This window comes from Lithobates pipiens, unplaced genomic scaffold (assembly GCF_037356315.1).
Source record: "Lithobates pipiens isolate NorthernLeopardFrog02 unplaced genomic scaffold, aLitPip1_a1.2 Scaffold_16, whole genome shotgun sequence".
Lineage (NCBI taxonomy): Eukaryota > Metazoa > Chordata > Amphibia > Anura > Ranidae > Lithobates > Lithobates pipiens.
In genome coordinates, this window is record NW_027507748.1 from 421,812,525 (window position 1) to 421,828,324 (window position 15,800).

Sequence of the window (15,800 nt, forward strand, 5' to 3'; positions counted from 1 at the left end):
AAACACTTTAATGGTATTGGTAACTCCTTCCAGAACTACTGGGCTGTCAGTAAGGTCCCATGAATGTCTTGATCAGCCTAAGGCCCCTTTCACACTTGTGCAACATGGGACTGCAAAGTCGCATTACAATTCGTATCCCGCGATTTACAATGAGTACCATTCATATCTGTGTGACTTCAAAGTCCCTGTACTACTTTGGTCCGACTTCGATGTGAGTCGAGGTCCATAGGTCTAAAGTTTACACAGGCGCTCCCTAAAATCATAGCAAAACTTCAAGTTGTGGCAGTGTGAAAGGGGCCTTGAAGTGATTGTAAATGTTTAGATTAAAACAATAAAATAAATATCATTACGGAACAAATAAAAAACCTTCGCCTTTACAACCACTTTAATGTGCATGGCCACTGGAAGAGAAGAAGGAGGAAGGGATCAGAGACATTGGGCTGGTGGCTGAAGCGGCAATGTGCATAATGTGGACACTTGTGAAAAGTTTATGTATGGTGTGGACACTAATATGCGAGTATCATGTGTAGTATTACCATGAACACTGCTTAGTTAATACATAACTGATGTAGGGGAGGACAGTACAATTGGATAAAACATTTGTCACAAACCCGTCATAGACTGAGTACAAAGCTCAAGTGATGCATGCAACTTGGCAGGATTCACCAAATATAACTGGAGACCGCAGTCTCTACTAAAAGTTTAAAAGCAAGTTTTAAATGACAATCAGATTGATCGTGTTAAAAGCACACTAGAGAAACAGCTGGATTTATAAAAGGAAGGCGCAGCTGACAGTTTCAGTTTACCAAAAAACGAGAGTTCAGTGGAGCAAAGTCTGTTCTCTTAATATAGGTTAAGGGCATTCATCTTTTTACACACAATGCTCAAATCTCTAGGGAAAATAAGAGCAGCTCACAAATAATGTTGAAAATAATATACACTAAATGATAAAATATCTGAAGTTTCAGGACTTTTTGCATCATAAACCGTACAAAGTAGCATATAGAATCTCCCATAGATCTACCACTGTGGAATTTTCCTAAAATTCCAACATGAAAATAAGGAAGAAAATCAACAGAAACTCAGGAAGTGTCACTATTATATGGAAAGCTATTGTTCCCCCAAAAAAACAAATAAAAAACAAAAACAAACACTGAACAAGAAGGTAAATTGGTCCACAGAGAACTCTTAAATTTATTGTTTAAGCAAAAAAAGTCATTTTTTGTCAAATGAATTGCAAGAGACCAATCTGGAAGAAACAAAACATATAAAAACAAGAGATGATACATTGTGCAGCTCGGTCTTGTGTCAGCTTTGGTACAACACGATGTCGCGTTCGTTTATTCATATTCCAACATTTCAGTTAGCATTTGTGACAATGCATCTTTGTATTCATATATTGTCATCTTAACACATACAGTAGATTTGCATCATAACAATATACTGAACTGCGCACATTATAAGCGAGGAGCAATAGGTAACATATTTCCTGATGTATGCATAGTCTATGTGTTCCATGGAAATTCAGCACTCCTCTGAATACTTTTATTATACCCAAACAACTTGGATGCCCAGTGCTTTTACATGGATTGTTATTCAGAAATGGAGGTTACTAGAAAATTCTCATGAGGAGCCCACTAATCTCTATGGAACAACTACTCAACTATTGCCATAGTCCCTAGTCAACAAAAGTCAAATGGGTGACAAAATATAGAACATGCATAGCATGTCACTGTCCTGGTATCTTTCTCACCAGAGGCCCTTGCTCAGTACTCAACGGGACTTGTGTGCTGAAGTCTATGGTGACCTGCTAATAATAAAAATCTGCATCATGTATACTTTTATCTATAAAGCTCAATGATCTCCAAGAGCCACTCTAGCCTTTCGAAGGGCATGTAGCGAAGGCCACTTATGTTTTAGGTAGATTTGAAGTTCTGCCAATTCTTACTTTCACCTGCACTTTTAATGTTTACTTAATATCATGGGTAGAGAAGACAGAAACATGAAAAATATAGAACATAAAACGGACCTCAACACAACTTGTAACAGCATTGGGAAAGAAACTAGACAGTGCAACATAATAGTACACCGATGTGCCAGCTTTACTAATGTTGAAAGTTGTCCACTACAAAATAGCCTACAGTCTAGAAAGAACATACGAAATATGAGACATCTGCTAAGATTAATATTTCAACTGCATACAGTACAAAATAGGATTGCTTTACATCATATCCCTACCCTTCCCAAACAACCCAAGCCTCCCAAAGCCTTTCACTGTAAAAGGTAACATTCAAAGTGTCAGAACAAACTGGTGGCATTCACCAATAAATCATCTTGTGCAAGTATACAGCTGTAATGTATCCAAAACATACACAGAGGTTTTATTAAATACAAAGGTAAGATTAGCTAGAACCCAAGGTTGCTTTTAACATGGCCATCAACAAAGCATTCAAAAAATCTTCTCACTAAGCTGCACTCTTCCAAGGATGGGAGAGAAGGGTACAGTATCTGAAACTGCTAAGAGGCATTTTTATTATCTGGCTTTTGGTTAACGTTGCTTTAAAAAAAAAAAGAAAGAAAGATCAAGAGGGCTGCTGCATGCGGGAAGAAAACAGTCTATAATGGGACATGGCTGAAGAGATATGACACAGATTCGCCATTATGAGTCCTTCTAATTGCTTCTGCCAAGATCATAGAGATGTCGATTACCTTATGTAGAAAAAAAACAAAAAACACAATTAGTTTTCTTGATTTCAGTAATAATGTTTTTCATATGACACATATATAAAAAGTGTAACGTGTAAGGCTTGTTGCCTTTAGCACCCAACCAGAATAATTTTCAAAACAAGGGCTGTTGCAAACTTACTGGTTTGCTGTGGGTAATCAGTACCTATCCTGGCTACACACTGTACATATCTGGCCCTAATGTTGATCATACAACAATAAATGACTAATAGATTAAAGTACTTGAAGCAAAACAGTAAAAATAAGAGGCATTTTGACTTTCCTGTAAATTCCACATCTTGGAGTACAGGACACAGACTTGGTATTCATAAAGCCTGGTTATATGCTTGTACCTTTAGGTGACTGGACACTGGCAAATCGAATAAAGGACACATCCCCTTGGGGTGTCCCTTCTATAACCCTTCCCCACCAATTGAGTCATCGGTTTTGTAGCAAGCAATGCAGTGTAACCAAGGCACAGAAAAAAGGAGGGCCTGTGTTCTGTATGCCAATATATGGCATTTACAGGTAAGGCAAAATTCCTCTGGTCTTAATCATTTATACATCTTTGGATGTTCCCAAACATTGAACAAGAATGGGGCAAAAACAGGCAACAGGACTGTACCAACAGGCCCCAAATTATAAGTGTTAACCAACCCAGCATCACAGTGCTGCTGCAAGCAACGTAGCTGGGGCTACAAATGACAAGAATTGGACATATTCCTGGTAAGATTCAGACATAATTAGTAGACTAGGTGGTGGAACAAGAAGAATGGTGGGCATGATTGGACTGGCCCAGAACTTTCCAATGAAAGTGTGAAAAAAGCCTGCAATAATGCCTAACAAGCATTAGTGAAAGGGAAGTAGGCCCCTGTAGGCAAATTCAATTTATAAATTGGTGAAGATAATGGCAGGATGCCACTAATGAAATTCTGCGGGTAGGATAGGAGAGAAGTTTTTTAATTTTTTTTTTGGAAGCGATTGTTTTTAAACAGTACTATGCCACTCCTAGAAAAAGAATGTGGAAAGGTTCGTCCTGGCAGAGCGCCAGTGGCATGAGAACTGTAAGGCGGCTAGTTGAAGGAGAGATCCACCAATCAGTGTTTTCAGTAAATTCAGTTGGCAAATTTCAAAACCCATGTTAACATCCAAAATAAGCACAAGGTGCTGAAAGGGGGGGTTGAGCCAGAAGTGAAACCAGAGGGTTTCTACTCTGTTCTGCCTATTTTAATATCTTTTCTTTTATGTTCCTTGATTAAAGGACAGGTGTAAGACCAGCCCATATAAAAGGAGTAAGGCCAAGTTCTGGGGGATTCTGTATAGGGAGCTCAATTAAAAACAAAAAACCTCTGTTTGTACAGAAGGGCAACCATCCTTTTAGGTATATTATGGATATGCCTGGGTGTGGCCTAGCTTCCACATTTAAATCTGAGTGCTAACATACATGCTGTTAATGCCAGAGACTGACGCAAAGGCAGAAGGTGGCCTTGTGGAAAAGGGAATGTTTTACTGGAAATGGTTCCGAGTGACAGATTCAGAAAACTGCCTAAGGCCCCTTTCACATGGATGATCCGTTCAGGTCCGCCTGTCAGTTTTTCAGGCGGACCTGAACGGATGCTCCATAGAGGTCTATGGAGCATCGGATGTCAGCGGTGACACGTCTGCTGACATCCGAGCCGATCCAAAAAAGCGTGACGGAGGAAAAAAGCAATTTTTCCATTCGTCATCGGATCAGATGACAACGAACACAGCGGGCCGTCATCACCCGATCTCCCATAGGGAAGAGCAGCGCTGTGACAGGTCCGTCCCTGCACAGTGTGCAGAGACAGACCTGTCATCTTCCTGCTCAGCGGAGATCACACCGGCGATCCCCGCTGAGCAAGCGCATCAACACTGATCCGCCCCGTGTGAAAGAACCCTTAGTCAGCTAGTCACCTTGCTGTGCGACAGGGATATAGCTAACATCAGATGCAGAGATCGGTGTTGGCCTTCTCCGATAGTAATGAAACTTCCACACTCGGAGGTTGAGTTTTATGGGTGTTCTTGGCAGAGAGACTGTGGGCCTGAGCTTTTGCAATGGCTCTTTCACCTAGTTTCTACCAGTTGCTACAACTGATTGTATTTCCCTTTGGGGTACTCATGAAGCAGAGTGCTGTATACAAGGCAAGTGTGTCCAGAAGGATAATGCAAAATCCCAGTTGTAGACCATCATCCAGTGCCAAGAGAAGAGAGAAGTGTCTGAATGCTTTATAAGGGCTGTAAGGTGGGATGGTGGTAAAGAGTGTGACTCATGGTGTGATACAACACCTGTTCATCCACTTAAGACTTCGCTCTAAGTAATGCATTTTGGTGCCAATATGTTTCAAACATAACCTGGTTTTCAGATTAATGGTCAGAGATACAGGGTGACTGTCTTGCCTGTCCATGATGCTAGTCCTACGATAAAGGTGCAGCCTAAGCCTGTCATAATGGGCCTACCCTCAATGGGGTCTTCAGCATCTGGATTAGGTAGGAATAAACTATACCCTGCGATATGTAAAGAAACTTGCTGCTGACTACACATGTTGCGTTGCCAAGGTGAACACCTGCACGGGATCCAGTGCCAGAGGCAAACATTAGATCACGGGTGCACAGGCTGTACGGGTTTTCGGTTTGAAAGCCAGAGGACAAAATCAGTGGACTAAGAGTGCCGTTTTTAAAAATGTGAACGTGGATGGGCCCCTTTAAAATAATTTTTTTGATGATGTGCTCTATTTAACTGAAATAATGGTAGTATTGTTATGCATTTGAGACACAAAAGATTAATAGCATAAAGATTTAAGCAAGAACAGTAAGGAAAAAATAGTATATAAAAAGGAGACCTTTCCTGTTCTTTAAAGACTGATCCCAGCGCCTGAACCGGTCAGGAAAAAAACAAACATACAGGACCTGCCACCGCAGGGATAAATCAGGTCACCTAAAGTCTGACAATTGCCATCTTCTCCACTGCCCTCTAACAGGCAAGTGAAAATTCATACATAAAGTGACCACTGAGACTGAAGCGCAGACAAACATATTAAAAACGAAATGAGGCTAAAACTAAAAAACTGTCACTAAAATCGGCCTGAAAAATGATATGTTCTTTATCACGTTAATTTTACACCTTTGACACTTATATTTCCTGTTTGTCCAACATGCAGTGCTGGGTGCCTGATTGTTCAATAGCTAAAACGATGGTACAGTCATGTTGGGGGAAAAGTGTCTGTAGTAAGCTCTGACTAAAGTAAACTGGAGCTCGCTCAGATGAAAGTAATACTGTTGCTTTGCCCTGTATAGGCAAAGCACAAGTTCACATAAAAAGACTATCTTTATGGTCTGATTGTACAGGCTTGCTGCAAAAAGCATTCTCTAAAGTGCAAGGATAATTACGGTTCCGTTTTGGATGAAATAAGAAAGGAATAAAATCCAACAGTCTATTTTTGATGTCTGTCTCTGGGACAAGTGCAGAGAAATCTCTCCATTGGAATACAAACAGAAAAGCAATGAAACCTCCAAAAAAATAAGAATTCTCTTAAGCCAGTCACAGACCGTTCCAATCTTGGCTAGTTCAGCAGGAACCAGCCGAGATTAGAAACATGTATGGGCAGGCTAAATACACACAAGGTAATCAACAGTTGCCACCAAGACAGGCATCCTCGTTTCTGTTCTCATGCTCCGGCGAAAACCGTTAAATCATGGATCATGCTTTTTTGTCTCAAGAGATAATGGTCATCAAGAAAAAGAGCAGGTGAATCTATTCAGTGGGAACACCAATAAAAACTTTACAGGAGGTTCCAATCCCTCATTCTTTCCAACAAGAAAAGTTTTGGCAAACAACCAACTTAAAGTCAATTAAATCTAAACATTTTTCATGTAACGATGCATCTTACTGTAATAACCCAAGAAGAAAGCAGTTGCAGAAACATCATTCCAGTGAATAGAACACAAAGGGAAATGAAACTCATCTATATTGAACAGGTTAGTACCTGGATCTTTGAGCAATGCTTCATTTTATCTTCCTGGGGTATCGTGTTGGTAACCACAACAGCCTCAAACGCTGCATTATTTATCCGAGAAATGGCAGGTCCAGAGAAAATGCCGTGTGTTAAAATTGCATAAACTTTTGTCGCTCCAGCAGAAAGCAACCTAGAACCAAAAATGCTGAGGCGTTAAAACAAATATAGAATACAGGCTTTGATTATACTTTTAAAGGGAAACGGCAAGGAACAAAAACACATTTGCTGACTTGGTTCTGAAGATGCTGGTTCTACAGCTGTCATTCTAATCTTGGCTCTCACTGGTTTCACTGGACCCAAACAAGTAGTCAGTGAAGTTTGAATTACTCTCCTGCATACTTGCTCTTTGGTTAGTGAAGTCAGGAGCATGAAAAAGCCAAGGAGCTTGCACTCACAAGTCAGCTCTCCTATTTCTATTCTCAAAGGATTTAACAGGTTGGTTCTACTTTACCAAAAAAACTGCCGAAGCAGATAAAAGCAGATGTAGTTAAAAAAAAAAACAAAAAAAAAAAAAAACACCCTCATTAGGCATAGGCCATTTACATGCCTCATGGAGCCCAACTGGATCATTTCCATGATACTCATCCCCACCATCACAGGAGCGAACTCTCAAACGTGAGCTCAGAGCGTATGCAAAGGAGTGTGAATCAGAGAAAGCTCACTTCTGTGATGGTGAAAGTGAACAGTAACACCAAGGCATCTCTTAGCAACATCCATAGCAATGTCCTGGGTGTTTTCCATTCAGGCATCATGAGGTGCATAAATGGCCTTCACCTACTGCAAGGGCATTACTCAACTTTAGTCAGATGCAGAATTTGTTCTCATCTACAGACGTTCCTTATCTGCATAAGCAGATTTTTTTGGTAAAGGTGAACTATACCTTTAATATAAATGTCATATGTTGTAGAGAAAAATTGCTGAAAATAAAAGATAGTTCACATTTTATAGAAGGCAAAAAACTGGTGTGTAGTAAAATGACAGCATATAGGCACCTGCTTAGCTCTCACCTGTAACCCCCCTTTCACACCAGGGCGTTTTGCAGGCGCTATAGCGTTAGAAATAGCGCCTGCAATCCGCCCTAAAGAAGCTGCACCATTGTTTGTAGTGTGAAAGCCCAGAGGGCTTTCACACTACAGCGGTGCACTGGCAGGACGTCAGAAAAAAGTCCTGCCAGCAGCTTCTTTGGAGCGGTGAAGGAGCGGTGTGTTTACTGCTCCTCCACCGCTGCTCCCTATTGAAATCAATGGGGCAGCGCTGTAATGCCGCCGGCAAAACGCTGCTATTGCGGCGTATTGCCGGCGATTTTAACCCTTTCGCGGCCGCTAGCGGGGGTAAAAGCGCCCCGCTAGCGGCCGAAATGCGCCGCAAATCTGGCGGTAAAACACCGCTAAAAATAGCGGTGTTTTACCGCCAATGCAAAGGGCGGTGTGGTGTGAAAGGGGTCTAAATGTCAGTTTTCATGGCCAATCCTTCGGTTTTATTACCCTACTTGCTTCAGGGTGGAAGCAGAGCAGCATTTATAAAGATTGAGGATTACAAGTGGTGGTCCATAAAGTACAGAAATATCAGGTCTTTCATGTGTCTCTTCACAACTACCTAACTTTTTTGTTTTTTTTGCCTATTTGTAAAAGTACTGCCACTTTTGTTTAAAAAATTACATTTGTTACTTGTCCCAGTATCCTCTGGAAAAAATTTTATTTTATGGGTTACTTTCTCTGAAGTTTCAAGCCAAATGGCCTGAAGCAAAACCAAACAAAAAAGTGCTTCTAGGAGTTGGACTACTCATTTAGCTCAAAGTACAGCAGATCTCCTTATCGGCACACAGCACCCTCTAGTGGTGCCCAGGAATAGCGTGGTTACAGCAAAGATGAATGCAAACACAGAGTCAAGCCATGCTGCTGGAAACATGAGCTTCAGAAAAGGACACCCATCATATTAGCATTTTTCCTAGATCGCAGGAAGAAGAGCAAATGAGCAATGATAATGAAAGTGACCATACACTTTAAATGATAAAGCGTTAACATTTTTCTTTTACATCAAGATTTAACACTATTACTTCAAGAGAAATAACCGTGAAAAAAAAAAGAAATAAAAAAGACCTTTTCTAAAACAATGCAAAGTGCAGCATTAAAATTAGGTATCACAACACTGCTAAAAAGATTTAGTCCATTAAATCATAGGGGATTATTTACTAAAGGCAAATAGACTGTGCACTCTGCAAGTGAAGTTGCACCAGAGCTTAGTAAATGAGGTAGTGCTTCACTTTGCAAGGCATACCCAATCACGTGCAAAGGAAAAAAAAAATAATTGAATTTTTGCTTGCATATGATTGAATTGCTTCTGCTCATTTACTAAGCTCTGGAGCAACGGCACTTGCAAAGTGCACAGTCTATTCGCCTTTAGAAAATCTGTCTTAAAATAGTCACCCTGCTCCTCTGGGATTGTTTAGTACCATGAAACTGAATCCTGTCCTTTAAACTTGTCTGGGTCCAAGTTTCAATAGCACCTTATTCTTCATTTTAAAACTAAAATAAAACACACACAGTCAGACAACCTCAAAAATATAAACTGAATAATTTGAAGAGGCCAGTTACAAGGATAATCAGATGCTAGGACAAAACTGCCTGAATACAGACTTTACGTCAACAGGAAACTAACATTCCAGCACAGTAGTATGGGTGTTTATTGAAGAGAAGCCATTACTTACTTGTCAGCAGCATGGCATATAGTACCACATGTGTCAGCCATGTCATCAACAAGAATTGCAACCCGATCTTTCACATCTCCAACTAATACCATCCTGTCCACCTCATTGGCTTTTTTCCTTTCCTTGTGAATTAAGGCAAATTCAACATTCAGTCGATCGGCAATGGATGTCACCCTGTGAAAGACAGCAGGATTAAGGTTAAAAAAAAATATATATATATTTATTTTTTTCTGTATGATGTTAACATATCAAATATTCATATATCAAGTTCTAAATATACTGCTACAAGTAATTTTTGGGTATGATGCATAAAAGTATATATTCTCATGGGAGAACTATAGTAGCATTGGTTTCTGACATTTTTGACATATATACACACACAGATCAAGATACACATCAGGCAGCAGTGGAGACTGGAGACCTCTAGTGGTAAAAATTGGAATTGTGTATCTACTCTGAGTATGGAAAATAAAAGCGGATAAAAGTGCACATAATTCTGCAGCAAGGCCGAAAAAAGAGGAAGGTAAGTCCAGGGGCGTGTGTTTTAACCTAGAATTGTCCCGTTTAAAGGATATCTTAGTGCTTGGGCAATGTCATATGCACTTAAGTTAATGCTAAAAAAATATCTACATCTAGTGATTGTGCCAACGCCTAAAATCACTGCAAGGATAAGTCCATAGTGGAAAAAATTAAAAATTTAAAATAGTTTAAACCGGGTAACTGAAATCCAAAACCTTGCTGCTTTCAAACACCACCAGTGGGTACTTACACCTGCAGTGTTCTGAGGAATCAGAGAGCTGTCAGCTCAGACACCATGCTGGGGAATACAAAGTAACCACTTTCCATGTCATGCTCGATATAAGCCCCCATTTTTGAGTGCAACTTTTTACTTTGTTTTTAATAGTTTGGTTAATAAAAGGTAACTGCACTATGAGCCGGTGTGCTTGCTTTTGTTTTACTAAAGTTCATGCAAAGTAAACTTATAGGGCATTTTACAAGCGCAATTGTTCAACCCTACAAAATGGAAACAGTCATACTCTTGCACAACTAAAAACAATACTTACCTGCAGGTACACTAAATATCTCCTAAATGTGCATTGTTCAGGAGATATTTACATGTGTAGAAGCCGGTGACATCAACAGCATATGTGCACTGCACGCTCAATGGGCAGCATGCCATCCATGGAGAGCTGCGCTGCAGGAGTGGCATCATTCTGGCTCAGCCGTTTAAATATCCAGAGCCCGCAAACCCATACAGAAGACCAGGTGAAGATGGCTTCCCAGTCTGTGGTGACAGCGCAAAGCTGGAGGGATCAGTTTTAATTTTTCTAAGCAATGCAATACTAGCACATTACAACATTAACCTATGGGGGGTAGGGACCAAGCTTTAGAGCTGTACAATTCTGGCTAAAATGAGAACAACAATTTTTTTGCTTAGAAGATAGATCATGATTCTCGCTGCGTTTTTGTTTTATTCATTGACATGTATTTTCTCCCAAAAATTGCGCTTGAAAGACCACTGGGCAAATACAGTGTGGCATAAGATATTGCAGCAATTGCCATTTTATTCCCTAGGGTCTCTGCTAAAATTTATATAATGTTTGGGGGTTCAAGTAATTTGAGCAAAAAATATTGATTTGGTAGTATCAAAGTATCAAAAAGATTTAGACTTTAAGTGGTTAAACTTCCTGCATTTATAGTTGTTGAAAACTTTTTTTTTTTTTAAATAAGTGTATCCCTTTGATCTAAAGAGGAAGGCTAGTTACAACATCTCATTCTAAACTTGGCAGACTGCCCGGATGTTTTCTCTTGACAGCTGAGTGAGCAGATAGTCTCTTGTTATATGAAAGAATCAGCAAACTCAGCAATATAGATCATGGGGGGGGGGGTGAATTGAGATTTTTTAACAATTGTGCAGCTCTACCAAGCTTCACTATTTCATGCGCCCTCTGTCAGTGCTGTATAAACGGCGGGGGGGAGATTTAATAAAACTGATGCACTGGAACCAATCAGCTTCTAACTTCAGCTTGTTAAATTATGCTTGGACTATAAAACCTAGCACACACATTATATACTGTATTATTTTTATTCAAGGTACTTGTATAGCGTTGTCAATTTTATGCAGCGCTTTAGATATACATTCACATCGGTCCCTACCGTCAAGAAGCTTGCAATCTAATACATTCACTGTATCGCTTATAGATAAAATCGCATTTCTAAGGCCCCCTGAAAGATGATCAAACGTATGTAAAAAATCTCTACCTGCCTGCAATTCACATTTGGAATCAAATCTACTGTGTTAACTGCTCACTGACCACCTCACGCCGACATACAATCGGCAGAAGGGCTTGTACAGGCAAACATACCTGCACGTTGCCCTTCAAGAGGCGGCCGGCGTGCCAAGCCCTGTGAGTCGGGCCGTGGGTCCTGCGGACTCCATCGCCGCGGGGATACCTGCGATAGTCTCACGGGGAGGAACGGGGAGATGCCAACATCTCCCTGTTCTGCCTAGTGACAGTGTCACTGATCTCTGCACGTAGCCATGCCCACCCCCACCCCCCCCCCCCCCAGGACAAACTTAACCCCTACGCTGCCTCCTAGTGGCTAACCCCTTCACTGCCAGTCTCATTTAGACAGGAATCAATGCATCTTTATAGCACTGATTGCTGTATAAATGACAATGGTCCCGAAAATGTGTCAAAAATATCCGATGTGTCCGCCATGTCGCAATCACGAGAAAAAAAAAAGAAAATTATAAAAATGCCATAAAACTATCCCCTATTTTGTAAATGCTATAACTTTTGGGCAAACAGACCAATAAACGCTTATTGCGATTTTTTTTTTTTTACCAAAAATATGTAGAAGAATACGTATCAGCCTAAACAGAGGAAAAAAAATAGTTGGGGATATTTATTATAGCAAAATGTAAAAAATGCGTTTTTTTCAAAATTGTCGCTTTTTTTGTCTATAGTGCAAAAATAAAAACCGCAGGGGTGATCAAATACCACCAAAAGAAAGCTCTATTTGTGGGGGGGCGTACATTTTGTTTGGGAGCCACGGTGCACGACTGCGCAATTGTCAGCTAAAAAGACGCAGTGGCGAATCGCAAAAAAGTGCTCTGGTCAGGAAGGGGGTAAATTCTTCCGGGGCTGAAATGGTTAAAATGCACATCTTTTTAAAGCACATGGTGGCCATATGCATTTACCATGTTAATCTAAATATCACTAGTCATAGATGTTCGATAATAAATAAGAATTTTATGGTTAAGACGTTCTACCCCTAACTCTGATGTAATCCCTTTCAATTTCTACTACACCCCAACAACTGTTAATGTTTACTCCTTGTAAATCCCTGCTATACAACTCTGAAAGTTAATCTACAGGGGGGTGGGGAATACCTGCACACGGACAGTCTAGCACCCGACAGGGGTGTCCGGGTGGAGGTACCCCTTCCCTCCATCCAATTGAGTAGCGACTGACACAAATCACCTATGTTACCTGTTTTTATGTTCTCCATTTTTCTCATTGCATTCCTGGACTTAATGTGTTTGCTATACATTAGCGGTTTCATCATCTGAAAAGATGTACTGCTATATTATGTTAATGCTACTCCTTTCACTTTGTATAACAGATTGTACATAACCTTGAACCTGCAATTAAAATATACCAATAAAAATCTATTTTGGGGGGAAAAAAATTGATTTTATTGGTTTAGTGCCACTTTAATTGTATAAATTCCAGATAACTCCATTGTAGGTCAGTATGTGTTTAATCCTAGAATAAAGCTAGTACCTTTTGGCACCACCGGCATCAGGAGATACAATGATGCAGTTCTTCCATTCAGGGATGTTCTCCCTAATCCACTGCAGTACTGCTGGTTCAGCATACAGATTATCTACAGGAATGTCAAAGAAACCCTGAAAAACACAAAATGAAATAACTACACCACACATTTATATAACAAGACAGTTGAAACAAAAACAGCAGCAATTTATTCAAAGCCAAAATAGAACAATGGACACACAGCAAACAATCAGACCTAAGCTTTAACAAATAAGGGCAGATTTATAAAGTGGTTATTCTGTCATTTAACAAACATTAAATGCAGGTGAATCAGACAGTCATTTGATTCACCATCAGTGAATGTTGGTATAAAGTCCCATTTGCTGCTTAATAAATATACCCCATAGTAGTCATTAATATGCTAAATATCCCACTTTAGTGTTTTGAAGGTTCTGTGATGGATGTAAAAACATAAAACATGATCTATCCTAGATCCAAACTCTCAAGATACATACATCAACATATATATATATATATACACACACACACACACACACACACACACACACACACACACACACACACACACACACACACACACCTCAAATCTGTTCACTGCTGTCTAGCTGAAGAACGCAAACCTTTATAGGCAAGATTAGGTTGTTAGATCTCATCTGCAAACCATAAGATATACAGGCTCCTGACTAATCTGTCATGGAAATGACAAACAAAAATAACTGGTCATATCATCTGGCATAGGCAGTCATGTAGTCATTGTAGAGGCATGTACAATATACTAGCCCTTTTACGACCTAAAGTGTAACCTGGGAGACCAAGGTGGATAAAAATCTTTTTATAAACTCATTCAATGAATCCAAGCGCTGCAAGCTCAGAACATGCACTGCATTGATGCATTCACACAAATTCACAGTAATCATGAGATAAAACAAAGTTCAGGAATATTACTTTATCCCATTGTTTTTCAAAATTACATTACAAACTGTATGATTGAATCGGTTCTGATATTTCTGTTTTAGTAACCCGACAGCTTATTAGTCTAAATAGAAAACCTTAATTTTGTTTGCAAATATTAAAAGGAACTACCAGCAAGAATAAGTCCTTACATTTAAAGAGCACCTTACATTTCATATCCATCATGGCAGCACCCCTTTGTGGGCATCCACTCACCTGCTGCTATGCCCCCCACTTTATTGTGTCACAGCTGCATCACCAGCCATCCCAATAAAGTGAATGGGACTGTTGGGGAGTTAACAGCGGGTCAGAGGAGGAGCTGCTGCAGGACAGAGATGACAGTTTCTCTTTAAAAATTATGATTTAAATAGAGTTGATTTAAATAAAGCCTTTTTACTAGTGATTTAAAATCCATTTGCTTTAAATCAAATCCCCCCTGTTGGAGACAAATTAACCTGTCAGTGTCGGAAATGTATATAGTAGACCTCAGGACACCTTTGCAAGGCACCTGTCAACTATTTGTTTTTATGAGACTGCTTCAGTCACCAAATTGGAAAGGAAACGGTTATTGGATGAGATGCAGGTGTATCTCAAAAGTCAAGACCCTTGTTAGAGTAGTGCTAATGCAAAAGTTGGCACTACTCCAAGCCCCCTTTCACACTGTCAGCATTTTTGAGGCGCCACAGTGATAAAATAGTGCCTGTATCGCGCCTGAAAAAAACGGCTGCTTTCACACTGGAGCGGTGCGCTGGCAGGGCGTTAAAAAAAAAAAAAGTCCTGCCAGCAGCTTCTTTGAAGCGGTGAACTCACCGCTCCTCCCCATTGAAATCAATGGGGCGGGGCTGCGATACCGGTGGCAATTTGTGGGCGGATTTCACCTCTTTTCAGCTAAAAATAAAGCCGCTTTACTGCTGACACCCCCTGCTGCTCAGTGTGAAAGGGGCCTTACAAGGGTCTTGACTTCCAAGATACTTCTGCATCCCATCCAATAACAATTTCCTTTCCAATTTGGTGACTGGAGCAGTCTCATTGGACAAGAGAAAAAAATGTTTAGGAAGGACTCATAAGGTCCCAAAGTCAAACTCCCAGTAAAAATGTGAAACTTAAAAAAAAAAAAAAAAGAAGAAGATCTACAGTTGGATCAAATAAAATCGGTCACCTTTGTATAAAGCTTGAGCTCTGTACATTTCCCCTTTTATGGTTTATGTATTGCAAAACACAGTAGATTTTCCAGCTTCACAATTCACACACTTTGGCAGGCCAAAAAACAAAAAGGCCTTTCCTAGCCAGTATCACCGTATAAAATGAGGCCAAGAATAGAAGAGACAGCTATATAAAATATAGTCATGGAATCTGACTTTTTTAGATTCACAATAAAATGACATTTTGCATTTTGTTTCTCACTGGCTTGTATAATTTTTATAAAAAAAAAAAAAAAAAAAAAAAAAAAAATGGCTTGTAGAAGACTACCCGGCCAATTGCGCTTGAAACAAAAGTTGAGCAAGATTGCTTAGCCCTCTCAAGGGCACTTTGTAAATTAAGTTTGGCACCTGGCTGCTCCCATGACTTCTTCAAAATACA

The 15,800-nt window shown here is 40.0% G+C and overlaps 1 protein-coding gene across 1 annotated transcript in view; it reads right to left on the bottom strand.

The window, feature by feature from the left end:
- Nucleotides 1-1,166: 1,166 nt before the first annotated feature.
- PRPS2 (phosphoribosyl pyrophosphate synthetase 2) overlaps nt 1,167-15,800 on the bottom strand; it is a 91,867-nt gene continuing 77,233 nt past the window's right edge. Inside the window, exons 4-7 of the mRNA XM_077482545.1 lie at nt 13,257-13,381; nt 9,466-9,639; nt 6,729-6,888; nt 1,167-2,709 (exon numbers count right to left, since the gene is read on the bottom strand). Coding sequence (XP_077338671.1) covers nt 2,617-2,709; nt 6,729-6,888; nt 9,466-9,639; nt 13,257-13,381 — 552 coding nt within the window. The 3' untranslated portion in view covers nt 1,167-2,616. The remainder of the gene's footprint in view (nt 2,710-6,728; nt 6,889-9,465; nt 9,640-13,256; nt 13,382-15,800) is intronic.